At 49.8% G+C, this 15,620-nt stretch overlaps 1 protein-coding gene across 4 annotated transcripts in view; it reads left to right on the top strand.

Annotated features, from left to right (window-relative positions):
- Window positions 1-1,264: 1,264 nt before the first annotated feature.
- The window catches only part of SAMD4A (sterile alpha motif domain containing 4A), a 98,540-nt gene continuing 84,184 nt past the window's right edge, over window positions 1,265-15,620 (top strand). For all 4 annotated transcript variants that reach the window (XR_015804290.1, XM_088166402.1, XM_088166401.1 and 1 more), the window contains exons 1-2: window positions 1,265-1,411; window positions 1,694-2,292. Coding sequence is in view for 3 of the 4 variants with exons in the window: in XM_088166402.1 (XP_088022528.1) it covers window positions 2,097-2,292 (196 nt within the window). In the remaining variant the exon portion in view is untranslated. The remainder of the gene's footprint in view (window positions 1,412-1,693; window positions 2,293-15,620) is intronic.

The following is a 15,620-nucleotide window of genomic DNA, read 5'->3' as shown; positions in this document are numbered from 1 at the left end:
CTGGTGGAGGGGTTCACCCCCCCTTTACCATGATCCCATCGTGTCTCCCTCCCAGATCATGTCCTGACACCTGGGCACGTCTCCCAATTCTGAGCTTCCCTGTCCTCAAACTAATGAGGACTGGGAGATGCTGCAAAGGTAGAATAATGAAATCATAGAATTGTTAAGGTCAGAAAAGCCCTCTAAAATTTGAGTCCAACCATTCCCCCAGCACAGCCAAGCCAACACTGACCCATGTCCCCAGGTGCCACATCCACACAACTTTTAAATCCTCTAGGAATGGGGACTCCACCCTGAGCAGAGGTACCAGTGTCACTTGTTCCTGAGCATGGATCAGGTATTTTGGGGAAGGGATTCCTAAAGGGGCTCTGAGAGAGCTGGAAAGGCACTTTGGACAACAGCCTGGAGTGACAAGACAAGAAGAAATGGCTTAAAACTGACAGATACTCCCACAAATAAAAAGCCCACAGATAAAAGCACTTTACACGTTTTATTTTTGCTTTATAAAATATTTGATTATGCTTAGCATTTGATTCCTTCTTGCGAACACTTGTGCTTAGGGTTTTTTGTCCCCCATTTCCCTTCTTATATATACCTGTATGAATGGAAATAAATTAAATTTAAAAATAAAAAGGAAAAAAGAAGAGAAATAAATGATAAATGGGAAAGGGAAATAAAACCTGCACAGGAAATGACAACCCAAACACAAATCCTGTCTCTGCACACTTGCGGTTTGACGGGGTTAAATCCGTGTATATTTAACACATATATCTATTATGCAAAACTCTGAAAAAAAAAAAGAAAAAGTTTTAAAAATTACCATTTGGGGACGAAGCCACATTTACCAGACGCCAAAGCGGCGCTTTTTCCCCCAATAAAATTTCCCCCGCTGCCATTACCCCGCAGCCCACTAGAGGGTGGCTTCCTCCAGCGGGAGCTGCGTTGCGGCGCGGGGAGGGAGGGGATCCGGAGTGTGTTTGCCAGCATTCCCTGTGCAGGAGGAGCGCCCAAAATTCCCGGGAGGAGTGGCAGAAAGGAGGGAGGAGGAGGAGGAGGAGTGTGGGGGGGGGACACAGAGGGGACACACGGGGGACGCGCGTCCCCCCCATCGGGCTCCCCCCCCCCCACCTCCGGCGCGCGGCTCGGCCCCGCCCACCCCCTCCGATGACGTCACCCGTATGCAAATGAGCGCCATGGGGGAGCGGGGGCCCGGCGCGCGGCCGGGCTCAGTCTCGCGCCGCGGAGCGCGCGCGCGCCCCCCCCCTCCCCTTTTCCCCCCTTCTTTCCCTTTTCCCTTTTCCCGCCTCCTTCCCTCGTTTCCCCCCCCTTCATCCCATGGACATGGCACGGCCACCTTAAAAACGCCGCGCCGCCCCCTCCTCCCCCGATCGCCGGGGCCGGTATGAGTCAGGTGAGTGTGTTTTTGTACGGGTGTGAGTGCGGGGGAGAACTTTTTTTTTTGGGGGGGGGGGGAGTGTGCTGCAGTAGAGGGGGGGTGCTGGGTGCTTTCCCCCCCCCCCCCATCCCAAATGGCGGTGCTGGACGTGGGGGGATCGCGGTGACGGTGTGGGAATGCGCGTTGGATGAGGAGTGGGAGGAAGGCAGCGGGCTGAGTGCGAGCCTTCCTCTCCATCCTCCTCCCCCTCGTCCTCCTGCAGCCCCCCCCTGACGCCCCCTCCTCTCTCTGTTCCAGGTGTGAAGCCCCCGCCGGGAGGAGGTCATTCCCCTCGCTGGCTACAGCCCTGACGCTGGGATTTTCCTTTTTTTGGCTTTTTTTCTTTTTTTTTTTCTTTTTTTTTTTTTTTTCGGCCCCACCACCTCCCTCCCTCCCTCCCTCGCTCCCTCCCTCCAGGAATCCAGCGCTGCACCGAAGCCAGAAGAGAGGGAGCAAAACCCAGCCCAGGCCGAGAGCTGCGTCCAGAAACCAAACCCGCCCTTCGCGTCGCAGAGGAGATTTTTTTTTTTAACCATTATTATTATTATTATTTTTATTTTTAATACCCCTGACCCGAGCACGGTGGCGGCAGCGGCGCCGGGGCAGGGAGGCTGTCCCGGTTATTTATTCTCTCCCCGCAGAGCTGTCCCTCCGGCTCACCATGATGTTCCGAGACCAGGTTGGCGTGCTGGCCGGGTGGTTCAAGGGCTGGAACGAGTGCGAGCAGACTGTTGCGCTGCTCTCCCTGCTCAAACGCGTCAGCCGGACCCAGGCTCGCTTCCTCCAGCTCTGCCTCGAGCATTCCCTGGCAGACTGCACCGAGCTCCACATCCTCGAAGGGGAGGCCAACAACCCCGGTGAGTGCTGGCGTTTGCTGCGACCCTTCTAAATGCCGTCGAAATTTTGAAATAAATAAACCCAGTTAAATGAATTGGGTGCGGTTTGGGAGCCGGGGGCTCCCCCCACGCCACACACAGCTCGGTTCTTCTCTGCTCACGTTTTATTTTCCAAACGGCGTTTGGTTTATTTCAGTTTGGTTTATTTCAGTTTGGTTTTTCACAGCAAACTACTCCGCTCCATGGCGTGGTGTAACTACGGTAGCATGAATGATTGGTGGCTTTTTTTTTTTTTTTTCCCTTTCCCCCCCGCGCCCCCCCTTCCTCCTTCCATGCAGTTTCCTGTGAAATAAGTAAGTCAGGTCACGTAGAGTCTGGATTTTCTAGGCTTCTTTTGGGCAACGTGGCTTGCTTTGCTCTCTGCAACATGCAGAAGCAGCCCATCGCTACCTCAGACGAACTGTTATTGTATAAAGGTCTGGGCAACTGGGTTATCCTATTTTTTTTTTTTTTCCTGTTAAATGTGGCAATTCCTATTTCATCATTCAGATCCTGTTTGGACGCATTTTTTTCCTGCGGCTCTGAATACCCCCTTGTGTTTCAGCAGAGCTTTAAGAAAATATGAGTGGACTGTTTCATGTTACTGAGCGTGCAGGGTGCAGGACAGAAAATGTGCGTGGCTACCGAAAGTGTATTTTATTTATTCGCCATTACAAGTTGCTCAACTCCTCTAAAGTAAATGTGAGTTGGAGCAGGATGGAAATGGCACAAGCGCCGTGCGAATTGCACCGTGTGTTCCCGTTTATTTATGGGGGGGTGTGTTACAGATGCGTGTGTTCCTAAGTGTGGATGTACACAGGGATGCAAGTTGCTTAAAGTTGAGTTTCTGTAACACAGAGGGAGGGTCAGTAGGGAAGGCAAAACGTCATTTAGCTGCACAGTTATGTTCCTCCAACACCTCTCAAAAAAAAAAAAAAAAAAAAAAAATCTTGCAACCCATAAAAATCAAAGCAACACCCCATTCCTAAGCACCAAATTCCCCGGGGCTGGAAGCTCTCTGGGTTTGGGCTGTGCGTGGCAGAGCAGTGCCGGGGAGCGGCCGCCTGCGTTCCGTGATGGGTGGAAATTTGCGGCCGGATCCCGAACAGAGCCCCCGGTGTGGACGGGGCGGGAGGAATGCAGGGTCCTTCTCCAGCTGTTCCCTATTAGAGCACCGAGCCGGCAGGATTTGGCAGCTGCCTGTGCTGCCATTTGATGACAAGGTCCAGCGCAGCGCCGTGTTCCACCGAGGACGGATTTAAGTCCTTCTGCAGGAAACCAAGGCTGGAGCTGCTCCGGCGCAAAGGGATCGGGGCTGGCTACAGGGGAGCCAGGCTGGAATTGGCCGTTCCCTTATATAGCTCGCAGGAATGAGAGGGAGGAATGCTGCCGAGTGCGTCTGGGCGCAATACTGCTGCTTTTATAAACAGCTGAAGGGATGAACCTCATCCATCCCTTTGGGTGGGGAGGCCCCGGGGGGAGGCCGGGAGGGAACACATTCTCCAAACTTGGCTGCTCCTGGATTAATCTGCAGTTTCCCCTGCCAGCTTCAGCACAGGTTTGCTGTGATTCCCTCTGTGAGTCGGTGTGAGCGATATATTTTTAATTTTTTTTTTTTTTTTTAATGACCATCTCAGCTTTTCATTCTGGCTGTGGGTTTGCTGGCAGCCGTGTCCCCTCGGCTGGCCAGGGAATTGGAGGGGTTGATTTGCCTCCTGCCATCAGGAAAGGCGAATTGTGAAGGAAAAAAGGGCTCTGAAGTGGTTTTGGACACAGAGTCACGTAGGGCTGTCTGTCTGGTGGCATTTTCTCGGTGTAAGCCTGAGTGCAGACCAGGGGTTGGGCCCTTCCCATCTCCACTCGTGCGAGCAATCCCTGCTTGCCCCTGTAATCCCATTGACCTTGCTTGGCGTGAGGATTTCTCCTGTGTGCAGAGCTTGGCATCCAGCCTCCTGCCTGGCCCTGGCTGCCTTGGTGGAGCTGCCTGAGCTCTCCCTGGCGTGCCTTCCAAAAAGGATCTCTTCCTCCAGGGCATTTGTAACTCTGATGCCAAAACCTGGATCCACTGAGTTCCTCTTTCTCACCAAGCACCTCTCCGTGTGGCTTTCCCATGGGGTGGACATATCCATGCATCCTGCAGAGCAGGATGTGCACTTTGCCAGGCAATCCTGTTGCAGTGCAGGGAAGGTTAGCTGAGATTTGTAACCAGGCTCAATTAGAAAATACCTTTTAGTCTCCTGTGTTAGTGCTGCCTTCCTAAAGCCACCTGTAATCCTTAAATCTCTCCTATTCCACGCCTGTTTGGCAGTCTGGCACTTGTCACTTGCCTGGCAATGGAATCGCACCAAGTCCTGAACAGCAGCGTTGTCATCGAACCTTGTGTTACTTCGTTACTCTTTGAATCCTGGTGTTTGCATTACTAATTTGGGCTCGATTCCTTCCTGGGCTGGGGCCTGAGGTGTCTCCTGGTACATTTTCCTGGTGTTTGCCGACTTGGAAACAGTGGCTCTCTGCTTATAGGTGCCCCTATAAGTGTGTCCCTGGTGGGGGCTGTTAAGGCAGGGGGTGTTCCCTTTCCATGAAATCTGCTGTCTGGGAAAGGGTGTCACCAGCTGAATGTAACATGCTGAGCTAATGCACTGGAGCAGGTGTTGGAATTGCACTGGGTCCTTGTGAGAATGGAGTTGTTTTGTACGTGCAGGACCTGGAGAGGTGGGAAAATGGAATGTTACCCCGGGGTGATGATGCTTAGGAGGAGGTGGCAGCCCTGCTGTGGTCTGTGGTAGATAGGCACCATCCTTGGAAATTTTATCACCAGCTACAGAGATCAGGAGGGGTCACAAAGGGAGACCAGGGCTCAGAGATCCTCTCTGACTGGTGGTGCTGTGCTCAGATCCTTCAGGTGTGGAGGAAAACCCATTTCAGCAAAGGTGTCCCGGTTGTTTCTTGCCTGGTAGACTGCAGATGAGAGGTCTGATGAATGGCAGATGTGGTGGGAAAACTCAAGGAAGAAAAATAACTCTTTTCTTAACTAGTTCATTGCCACAAAGAAATAAGTATATTTAGTTTGAAGGAGTCCTATCTTGTTTTTTTTTTCCCAAGTGTGAGGGTATTTTCATAATGACATCCTCATCAGTACTGGAAACCAATGTGGCTTTGCTGTGTACAGCTGTGTGTGACCCTCAGAAACAGGGGTGGGAAGCAAACGTGGAAGGACATCTATACATTCTTCATTAGGTGAAATGTACAGCTTGGGATTGTCCTACACAGGGGCTTCACTGAGCTTTAATGGTTTAAACTGGTGAAGAGTGTGGGTTGCTGCTAATTCAATTTGAGCGTGAATGGCTTGGTCTGCTGAGAAGGAGCAGAATATGGAAACCATATTATCCCTGCACAGAAATAGAAGTTTCAGGTATTGCATAGCACTATTTAAAAGCCTGCTATAACTTCCTTCCTTCCTTCCAGCCTGGCCTTGCTGGGCAGCTTCAGTCCCAGCTGCTCGGAGCCGTCAGGACGTGGTGACCTCCTCTAAGCTGCCAGTAAAGGTCAGGCAGGAGTGGGGTGAGCCTTGTGGTGGGAATGGGACCTGTGCTCCTCCTGGGGCACCCAGGGGTGCTGGCTGTGGCTGCTCTGTGGGCTGCACACCCACTGAGGAGATGTGGGGGCTGTATCCATGAAACATGGTCCATAGGCTTTGAGCACTGAATGTTCTTCTGCTTTCATCTACTCCAGCATCCCTCTGAGGTCTTTCCCCAAAGCAGTCCCACTTTCCACCCCACCAGCCCTGGCTTCCTCCTTCCTGCAAGGTTGACAGAAGTGCCCAAAGACTCCTGTAGATCCTCCAGGTGTCCCAACACCCACGTGCACTGATGGAAGCAGTGACAGCTTTAAGCTCCTGGCCTTAAAGGACAGCAAGCTTTCTCTGGCCGGTGCACAGGGCATTAACTGCTCCATATGTTAGGGCCAAAATCTTTATTTCATTTCAGCAGGCTGTCAGGTATCACAAGGGGAGCATCAGGGTGACCTAGATTCCTCATCCTGGGCAGGACTGGCCAAAGGAAGAGACAAGGGTTGCAGGGAGCCATAGTGTCTTTTAATAGACCAAGTGATGCAGCTGGAAAAAATGGCCAGGCATGAGGGTGCAAAGGAGGGCTTGTGTGGTTGTGGGGGTTTTTTCCCAACTGTACCAGCTGGTCTATTAAAAGGCATTACATATTCCTGCAGACCTTGCTGCTTATATCCTTAGCTCCCTGTGGCTCCAGCCCTGCATCTATTGCTGCCACCCTAGCCACAGACAGTCTCCTATCAAGAGACTGCTACTCCTGCACTCTTAATTCATCCTCAGTGCCCCCCACTGATGCCAAATCATCCCAGTGCCCAATTTGAAGGTGCTTCTCAATTTTAAAATTTTTTTCTTGGCTTACAGTTGCATTGTAATGCTGAGCTCTGGTTTAAGTGTCCTTGGTCTGTGTGAGAGCATTGCTAGGCTGTCACACAGTGGGACTGGAGGAGCTCAGGAAGAGGATGGGGTGAGGAGCTTAGCCTGTGCTTACTGGAAGTGATAGGGAATTCTAAGTGCAGGGCTGGACATTGGCATTGTGTGGTCATTCTACACGCTTGCCTCTGCCTGGAGAGGGATGTGAGCAGCCCTGCCAGCTCTGCTCATTAAAATTTAGGAGCTGGGACTCCTAAATGGAGAGATCACAGAATCACAGAAGGGGCTATTGAAGGTTTGGAAGGGACCTGAAAAATCATCTTGTTCAAACCTCTCAGCTTTGTCCCTCTCAAGGGACAGCTGCCAGCAGACCAGGCTGCTCAGAGTTCCATCCAACCTGGCCTTGAACACTTCCAGGGATGGGACAGCCCCAGCCTCTCTGGGTGACCTGGGCAAACCTCAGATCTGCTGAGCTGTTAGACACTTGCTTTAAACCTGCCTGTTGGTGCTTGACCTGCTGCCACACATCTCTCCCAGGTTTTGTTTGCAAACTTGAGGGCTAAAAGCTGTCAGTGCTGGGATTTTTGGAAAATACCAAGGGGAGGGGTATACAGAAGTACAGAGTGGTGTTAGCCAGGGGCTTTGAGCCAGGCTACACACCCAATGTTCTCTTGTGATTCAAAGCTATTTTTATTTTTAGGGATGCTTTCCAGAGTGGCTGTGGGAAGCACTGCAGGCTGGAGGAAGATCTATGGGGTGGCATTACAGAGGTTTTCCCCTTTGCTGTCCCCCTCACCCCAGTGCTGGGACCTACAGGAGACTCTTCTGGGCTTGCATTTTGCTCTTCTTTATTTTCTCCTATTTGCTTAAAAACTCCTTCCCTTGCAGTTCCTGGCATGTGTCCCTTGCAGTAAGAGGAGTAAGGAGATACTCCTGTGCTTGCTCCCAAAGTTCTGGCAGCATGAATGACGAGGTCTCCTCCACGAGCAGAGCTAATGAGGGCCAGGTCTTTTGGATGGGTGGTGGCAGAGCTTGCCAGGGTAGTAATTTTTAGGTAGTAATGCTTAAAATGGGAAGAAAAAAGTTAAGTAATGGTAACAGCCTGTTTTGCTGCCTGGAGCACAGTGTGGTGCAAGAGGGTTGCTCATGGGTGGGCTGCTTTCTCCCAGACACCTTTCCATACTTTGCAGTGTCCTTTTAACCATTTTCTCGGGTCTCTCATAGCTCAATGAGGGGCCTGATGCCAGGGTTCATTTCACCACTGACTTCAGTTGGGAAAAATCCCACTGTTGATCTGCATGTGAAAGATGCAGGGAAGCATTTCATGCATCATCACAGGCCTGAGCTGGAATTCTCTGCCTGGACCAGCTTGTTCCTTGCTTCCTTGTGTGCAGGTATTTTGTATTCGTGCTTGGAAAAGCAGCAGAGCTGAAGTTCTCTCCCACCAGAGTGGGTGCAGGGAGGATGCTGGTGAAGGAGAGGAAGCACACAGAGCATCACTGTCAGGATATAGATTGATGGGAGAGGTCGAGGACAGCTTTAGATCAAGAGCTGAATAGGAACCAGCTGTAGAGCCATCAATTAAAATAATCTAGTTTGTGAATACACTTATCTGCAAACGAGATTAAATGGATGAGTGGGGAAAGCTCTCTGCTCGGAGCTTGGGCTGTTGCCGGTGGATCATCCTCTGCACAGTTGCATCCTCTGGTATGTTAGACCTCAAAATCTGAGCAAAGCTGCATGTCCACTTCACCAATTATATATTTGCAATTAAGCCAGTTGCTTTTAAAGTAGTTGATGCTCTGGTCAGCTGAATTTTCCTGCAGAGTTTCCCTGAAGCAGATGAAGGTGGTGGATCACGGTGCAAATTCCCATCTCCCTACAATTTCTCAAGCTTTGCCCTTTCTTTTTCTCGTGTTCCATCAAAAAAAAAACACCTTGGTTTCGTTTGTGGGCCATGAAAGCCACTTCTTACCGAGCTGGGAGTTATGTTTGCAATCAGCATAACTGAAATAGTCATTAGTGTGAACGCCGGCTTTATTTTAGGATTTATCTGTCAGTGCTTCAGCACTCCAGCGTCGAGCTCGTGTCTAGTGTTACCACAGATAAGTGCTGGGAGAAAGGACACCCCTGGCACTGCCACTGCACCCCAGCCCCAGGGCTGGAGTCATCAGAGAGGGGAGGAGCTGCTGTGCTGCAGTGCTGTGTTTTGGGGCTCCCACCTGATCACCCCAGTTTGCTCCTCACTTCTTGCACGGTGCCAGCCGAGTGCAGGAGCCCACACAAAGCACAGGGCGTTGTGTTTGAAGCCTTTTCTGTCTGCAGAAGTGCCCCAGGGGTGGTGGGATGAGCCCTCACATGAATTGTGTGTTTGTGCACATCTACATCTGAGTGTGCATGTGCCCTTTGTATTTCCAGTTTTCACCGAATAAACAAGAAAATTACTATTTTACTAACTCGTGGTTACGAAAGAGCTGCTGAGGGATCTAAGAGAGGCTTCAGGTCTGATGCAAGGGATCCCCAGGCTTGCATGTTCATCCCTTTTCCCTTAAAAAATGGTGTATTTATCTTTGCAGTGCTCTGGTCCTAAGAAGAGACACAGAGAGTTGCAGAGGTCATTGCTGAGTGCGAGTTTGGCAATGGCAAACAGCCAAGCCAGTGGCTTTCCATCTTGGCCCAGTAATCACAAATAAAGTCGAGGTTGGAGTGAGCAGATCCGTTCCCAGCTTCCTCTTCCGCAGCAGATGCATTAAGTGGAAGGGCAGGATCTCATCAAAACAAGGCTGGGATTCTCTGCTGGAGAAGGTGTTCTTTGGAAGGGGTTCTGTGGGCAGAGGGAGTTGTGTTTCTGGCCCAGGGGGATTGCAAGCTGGGTTTTCTGTGATGGAGCAGAGCATGGGCTGGTGTGATCCACAGCCCTGCAGCTTGGTTTGCTCTAGTTCTGGGTGCTGAGCAGCAAATGAGCCAGGTCAGGGTGAGTGAGCCAGCTCCAGAGACACAAACCCAGTGTGTTTTGTACCTGTGTGAGGCTTCTCCTGGCTCTCCGTGCAGGACACAAACACACCTGGCTAAAGCAAGAGGAGCTGAGTGAAGGATTTACCAGCACGGGCTCACCCATCAGATGCCCCGTTCACAGTTTGGGCTTTTGTTGATGGATTTACATGCAGTGACTCCATGGTGTGGCTGCATCAGGGCTTCTGGTGCAGGTGCCTGAATTTCGTCCTGGTTTCTCTGATGGGCTCTGTGCAGGTGTGGGGTGCAGCAGCTCAGCTGAGGCTCCCTGGGCTCAGTGCTCCTGTTGGAGCTTGCTGATGATGCCTGTAGATTTCTGCTCCCTGAGTTGAACCAGGGTGTAAACCATGTATTTCTCTACTATTAATCCTGCCTGCTGTCCTTGGCAGGCTTCTCAGGGCATTTGCTGTGCTTGAGCTGCAGTGCAAACACTTTCTTGTATTCTGTCAGAATAATCCACAGTGCTACCACAAATTCAGGGTCATTTAATGTTGTGGACAAGGGACTATCCGAGATAGAAAACAACAGATGGATGATACTGATGGCTCTGTTGCACCAAGGGCTGAGCCAGCTCCTGCCACAACCCCTGCAAGCCTTCCCTATTACTTGCAGGAGCTGGATGTGGCCCAGCTTGTTGAGCCATTATGCCTGGAGATGTTATTTGACTTAAAATAATGTTAATATTGTGACTGTCGTCTGCAGGGTTCAGCAGCTCTGCTCCACTCTTGGCTCTCAAGCAAGGCTGCCCTGCTTTAGAAGCATGGGATGCTTCAAAAAGCTTCTCTTCTGTTACTGATCCTCACAAATAATTAATTCCAGATTGCCTTTTTTTTTTTAATACAACTTGTTTCAGGCAAGCCACAAACCTGCCTTTCTTTTAACCAGTTAGTTCTCCTGTTCCTTGGCTGTGCTGTTGCCTGGTGGGGAATGGGCATGTGTTGTGTTTGGAGTTTTAGTTGTTATTACAAGAAGAAATTGAGTGGGTGGATAAAACAGGGTTTAACCAGGTTTAGCTGGGAGTATCTTAAAACCCACTTTCCATGCTGCTGCTTTTTTTTTGGTGTGTGTTTTTAACCCTGAACATCACAGATCAGTTCTTCTTGTCATTGAATTCGTTGTGTTGTCCCCTTTTTTCTGTCCCCCATCAGCAATGGGAATTGCAGAAGGGAGAAATGTGGAGGGAAAAACCCACGACTTTTGTTGTGGGGAAACTTGGCTGATCTGACAGATGAACGTGGTGTTTGTACAGCAGCTGCAGTCTGTGTCCGTGCTTTTTCCTGTTTTTCAGTTTTCCTGTTGGGATGTTCCTCTTGTTTTTTATGCAGCAAACATCAGTGTGATTTTTCTACCTTTTTTTCTGACTGTTCCCCAGTGTGCTCAAGCTGCCACAGGGTCAGCTTGGTATGGGTAGGGTTTTTTAAAAATCTTACAGTTGCAAAGAAGTGGATTATTAAAAAAAAATACAAAGTCTCCTGGCTGTTTCCCTCCAGATAATGCAAACATAGATGAAATGTTGAGTTATAACTACCTGAGTGACCTTTTAAGATAAGAATTGTTATTGACTGCTAGTATTATGTTAAACTGATAAGAATCCTTTTTAGAAGAGGAGGGGAAAAAGCCCAACAAACCCTTCAGTAACCATAACAACTTACTCTGCAGGGCAGGGACAGCACACAGCTCCTTTCTGACACTGCTGCTGGGGCCTTGAGGGTGGCACCACAGGGGTCCCATCCAGGGAGGGATGCCCAAGGTCACTTGGCTGCTCCTGCTGCTGTCAGCTCTCTGATTTTCCTCATCTGTAGGGAATTTTAGCTGCAGAGTTGTGCTGAGGCTCAGTCTGGTGCTGGGGGTTTGGCTGCAGTGGGAGGGAGGGATGGATGGATGCAAAGGTGCTGGGAGCAGGAAGGATCACAGACTTCCAGAATGGTTTGGGATGGAAGGGACCTTAAAGCTCACCTTGTTCCAGCCCCTGCCATGGGCAGGGACACCTTCCATTATCCCAGAGTACTCCAATCCCATCCAGCCTGGCCTTGGACACTTCCAGGGATCCAGAGGCAGCCACAGCTTCTCTGGGCACCCTGTGCCAGGGCCTCACCATCCTCACAGCCAAGAATTCCTTCCCAATATCCCATCCATCCCTGCCCTCTGGCAGTGGAAGCCATTCCCTGTGTCCTGTCCCTCCATCCCTTGTCCCCAGTCCCTCTCCAGCTCTCCTGGAGCCCCTTTAGGCTCTGGAAGGGGCTCTGAGCTCTCCCTGGAGCCTCCTCTGCTCCAGGCTGAACAGGGATGCTTTTGGAGGTCAAAGGAGGATGCTTTCAATGGTCCTTGCTCAAAAAATGAGGAATAAGGCAAGGAAATTCCTTCTTTACAGTGGCTGTGCTGGCAGGATCAGGGCAGCCCTGGAGCCCTGTTGGGAGCTGGATCCAATCTCTGTGTCCTGGCAGAGGTGCCAGCTCCTGTTTCAGGTTATTGCAGTGGATCAGGAGTGTGATGGAGCACACAGGTACTTAGAGCCTTCCTTGGCCCAGCTGAGCCCTGTGGGCTGTGTTTCCATGTGCTGCTCCTGGGAATTCTGTCGGTTTAAAGCAGAATTCACACTTTGGTCACTTTCAGGAATTGTCACTGAGACCATTAGAGCTAAAGAAAATCCACCAAGAGCAACTGGGGTTTTTTTACCACCTTCTCCCTCCCCATCCCCTTGCACTTGTGTTACCTGTATGCTGTGGGTTCCCAATTTTCATGGAAAATGAGCTCCAAGCTGACAGGTAGGGATGAGTCTAAGGGTGAACAAACGACAAACAGCATCTTGGATAAGTGTGGAGACATCAAAAAGATAGAGGTTAGGCCTGATAAAATACTCCAAATATTTTAGAATTAGACATGAGGGGAAAACAATGCATTTGAATCCATAGCAGAGATGGCAAAGGTTTGCAACTTTGTGTGTCTGCTCAGGAAATCAATTACTTAAACCTGCTGGGTTAGGAGTCATGGCAGCAGCAGGGAAGCTGTGCAAAGGTGTCTGCTTAGCCCCTGCTTGCCAACCTCTCCTCACATTCTTCTGGAGCAGCCAGTTGGATGCTGAGTGCTTTTTTTGTAGCCGATGTCAAATCTCGGTCAGCCGGAGAGCCTTTATAAATAAAGGTGTCTGCTGGTATTCAGGCATATGTGGATAATAGCTGCTGTAATTCAGCTGTCCAGCCTGCCTTCCCAGCTTTTATAAATGACTGATCAGAGATTCCACTGAGAATGAGGATTTAAAGGGATGGAGCTGCTGGAAGTGGTCTCTGTGCTGATAAGTTTAGTGAGTCTCTATCCCCAGGACAGGTGGCTGGTGTTGCCCTCCCTCCACTGATGTCCTGGGTTTATATTTCACGCTAGGCAAATGTTGCATTAATAAAACTTGTGTTGTGGTTAGATGGCAGGGCTCTGCAGTCATTTTTTTTTGCAAGCTGAACTCAAATCTTTGAGTTTGTCATCCCTTTTTTTTTTTTTTTTTTTTTTCCTTTTATTTATGGGAGCGGGTAAACACTCGGAGATCTCTCTGGACAAGCCACAGCAGCTGGAGGATACTGGTTTCTCTATGGAGTGAAGGAATTTCATCAGAGGAGCTATTGTTCCACTGTGTTCTCAGCATTTTGGCAACTGTTCTTTAGATTAACCCTACAGAAAGGGGAGGGTGCTCTCTGCTGGGTCTGAAATAATTGCAGAAATGTGGGCAGATGCTTTTGCATTGTTAGAAATCGATCCTGGTTGGTAGTGGGGAAGCACGGTGTGGGACTGGGGAATGAAGAAGCCAAATTTCTTTAAATCCTGAAGCCAAACTGGATGTCAGCATTGATGCTCAGCTGGATTCTGTTTTTAAAGCAGAAATAGTTGGTGTCTTCTCTCTCTGCCCTGAGCTGTCAGTAATATTGGTGTGGGATAGCTGGGGGTCCAGCCCACACCCTGCTGAACTACTGCAGAATCCTCACTGGCTGCAGGGTCCATTTCCCTTTGTTGGGTTTGTCTGGCAAAGTTTTGATAGCAAGGGTGGCTTCTGTGAGAAGAAACCTGAAGGGACATCCACAGCTTCTCTGGGCCTCACCACCCTCACAGGCAGGAATTTATTCCCAATATCCCATCCAACCTGCTGATGTAGTGATTTATAGGGGTGGCTTGAGACAGCCAGACCTGTGTCAGTTCAGAGGGGTGAGCAACCTGGATGGGGCTTGGAGCAACCTGGGATAGTGGAAGGTGTCCCTGCCCATGGCAGGGTGGATCTGGATGGGCTTTAGGGTCCCTTCCAACCCAAACCATGCTGTGGTTGCTCATCCAAGAGCTGCTGTGGTCCCTTGCAGGGGACCAGCAGGAGAAACGAGCCCGTGATTGTGTCCAAGGGATGATGAAGCTCCTCACTCACCCTGCAGCAGCTTCTTCTGCCTGTGCCTGCAGGGCTGATTCAGCCCTCAGCTCTGTTAGTTGCCAGATCTGCAAAACATAACCAAATTCAGAGGTTTTTTAATCTTATGTGCCTATTTTGATTCAGTTTACCCGTACAATTACACTAATTTGCTTTATTACACACAGAAAGATTAAAAATACATCTGGCAGAGAGGATTAAAAGCTGGTAATCTGGCTGCTAAGAAGCACACGATGCTTTAGGATTTCCTTTCGAGGTGTGTGGAGCTCTGGAACAAGAGCAAATGTGATCCTTTGTAGTTGGAGTTTTCATAGGGAGAGCTCATTAAAGCTGGGGTGATTGTTTGAGTGAACGAGAAATGAATGAATTTAAAATATAAAACTAAATCCTACCACATTAAAGCAGTAGCTGTGATTTAAGAGCTCGTTTTTGGTTTAGGTTTGGGGTTTTTGTGTGTGTAAACCTGGAGCAATAGGGTTATTTTACCTTTTAAGGGATTTAACAAGTCTCTCTAATTTTCTTTTAATGTTGCAGAGCTTAAAAATAATGCAAGGTCAGGCTGAGCGTAACTAATTCCAGTGTGAAAGCAGAGGAAAGGCTGTTTCTCCATAGACTTACAATTAGTGCAGCAATCCTCCTCAACACAGCCTTTGAGAGAGAGGGATGTAGCAGGAAAAGAGACTGCTGGAATCTTGATAAATAAAAATATGTGCTTGGGGATTTTTTTTTTACTTTTTTTTTTTTCCCCAAGGAGAAGGGGGAGCCCTATAAAAGCTGAGGTTTAATTTAGTTTTGCTTGCTTTCATGTGTTCCCCAAGAGGGCTTGTGGCACATCAAGGTGTGGGTGAAGGTGCCCTTGGATCTTTTGGGGGCTGGCAAAGCTCTCTGGGGGTTTCCTTATCACTTGGCTTATCTGGGTTTACCCATGGCAGGATCCCAAGGATGAGGAGAGATTTTTCTCCCAGGATCTGCATTGGTCTGTGTGAACCCTGCTGCTCTGTCCCTGTGTGCTGCTGGGATTTTGGGGGGGATCCCCTTAATGCTTCACAAAATCTTTTTGTTGCACTATTAAGACTTACTGTGGTGAGTGTTATCTTCATCATCTTGATGTCAAAAAACCCCAAACTTGGCTATTTTCACACAGCTCTGGGTGTGCTGCCTGTTCTGTGTTAACAAGAAGCCCAAAGCATTATCCTGCTTTTCCTGCAGCGAGCCCACAGCATTCGTGTGACAAAAACACACCTGGCTTTGGTCAGGCCACCCCCGGGGATCCCCAGGTGTCGTGGCAGAGGTGTCACTGTGTCACCTCGGTGCTGCAGGGGATGCCCTGGGCCCTCCATTCCCACCATTAGGAAGCTCTTTCCCTCCTTGTCCCTTGCCACACGTGTTGGTTTTGCTTTCCAAGCTCTGGATTGCTGCCACGGCCCCTGTGTGTCCCTTCTTTCTGTACCCCTGCTGCGGGAG

Source organism: Sturnus vulgaris, chromosome 6, assembly GCF_052056855.1.
Source record: "Sturnus vulgaris isolate bStuVul1 chromosome 6, bStuVul1.hap1, whole genome shotgun sequence".
Lineage (NCBI taxonomy): Eukaryota > Metazoa > Chordata > Aves > Passeriformes > Sturnidae > Sturnus > Sturnus vulgaris.
Note: the sequence above shows the minus strand (reverse complement) of the source record. Positions and strands in the feature narration are given on the sequence as shown.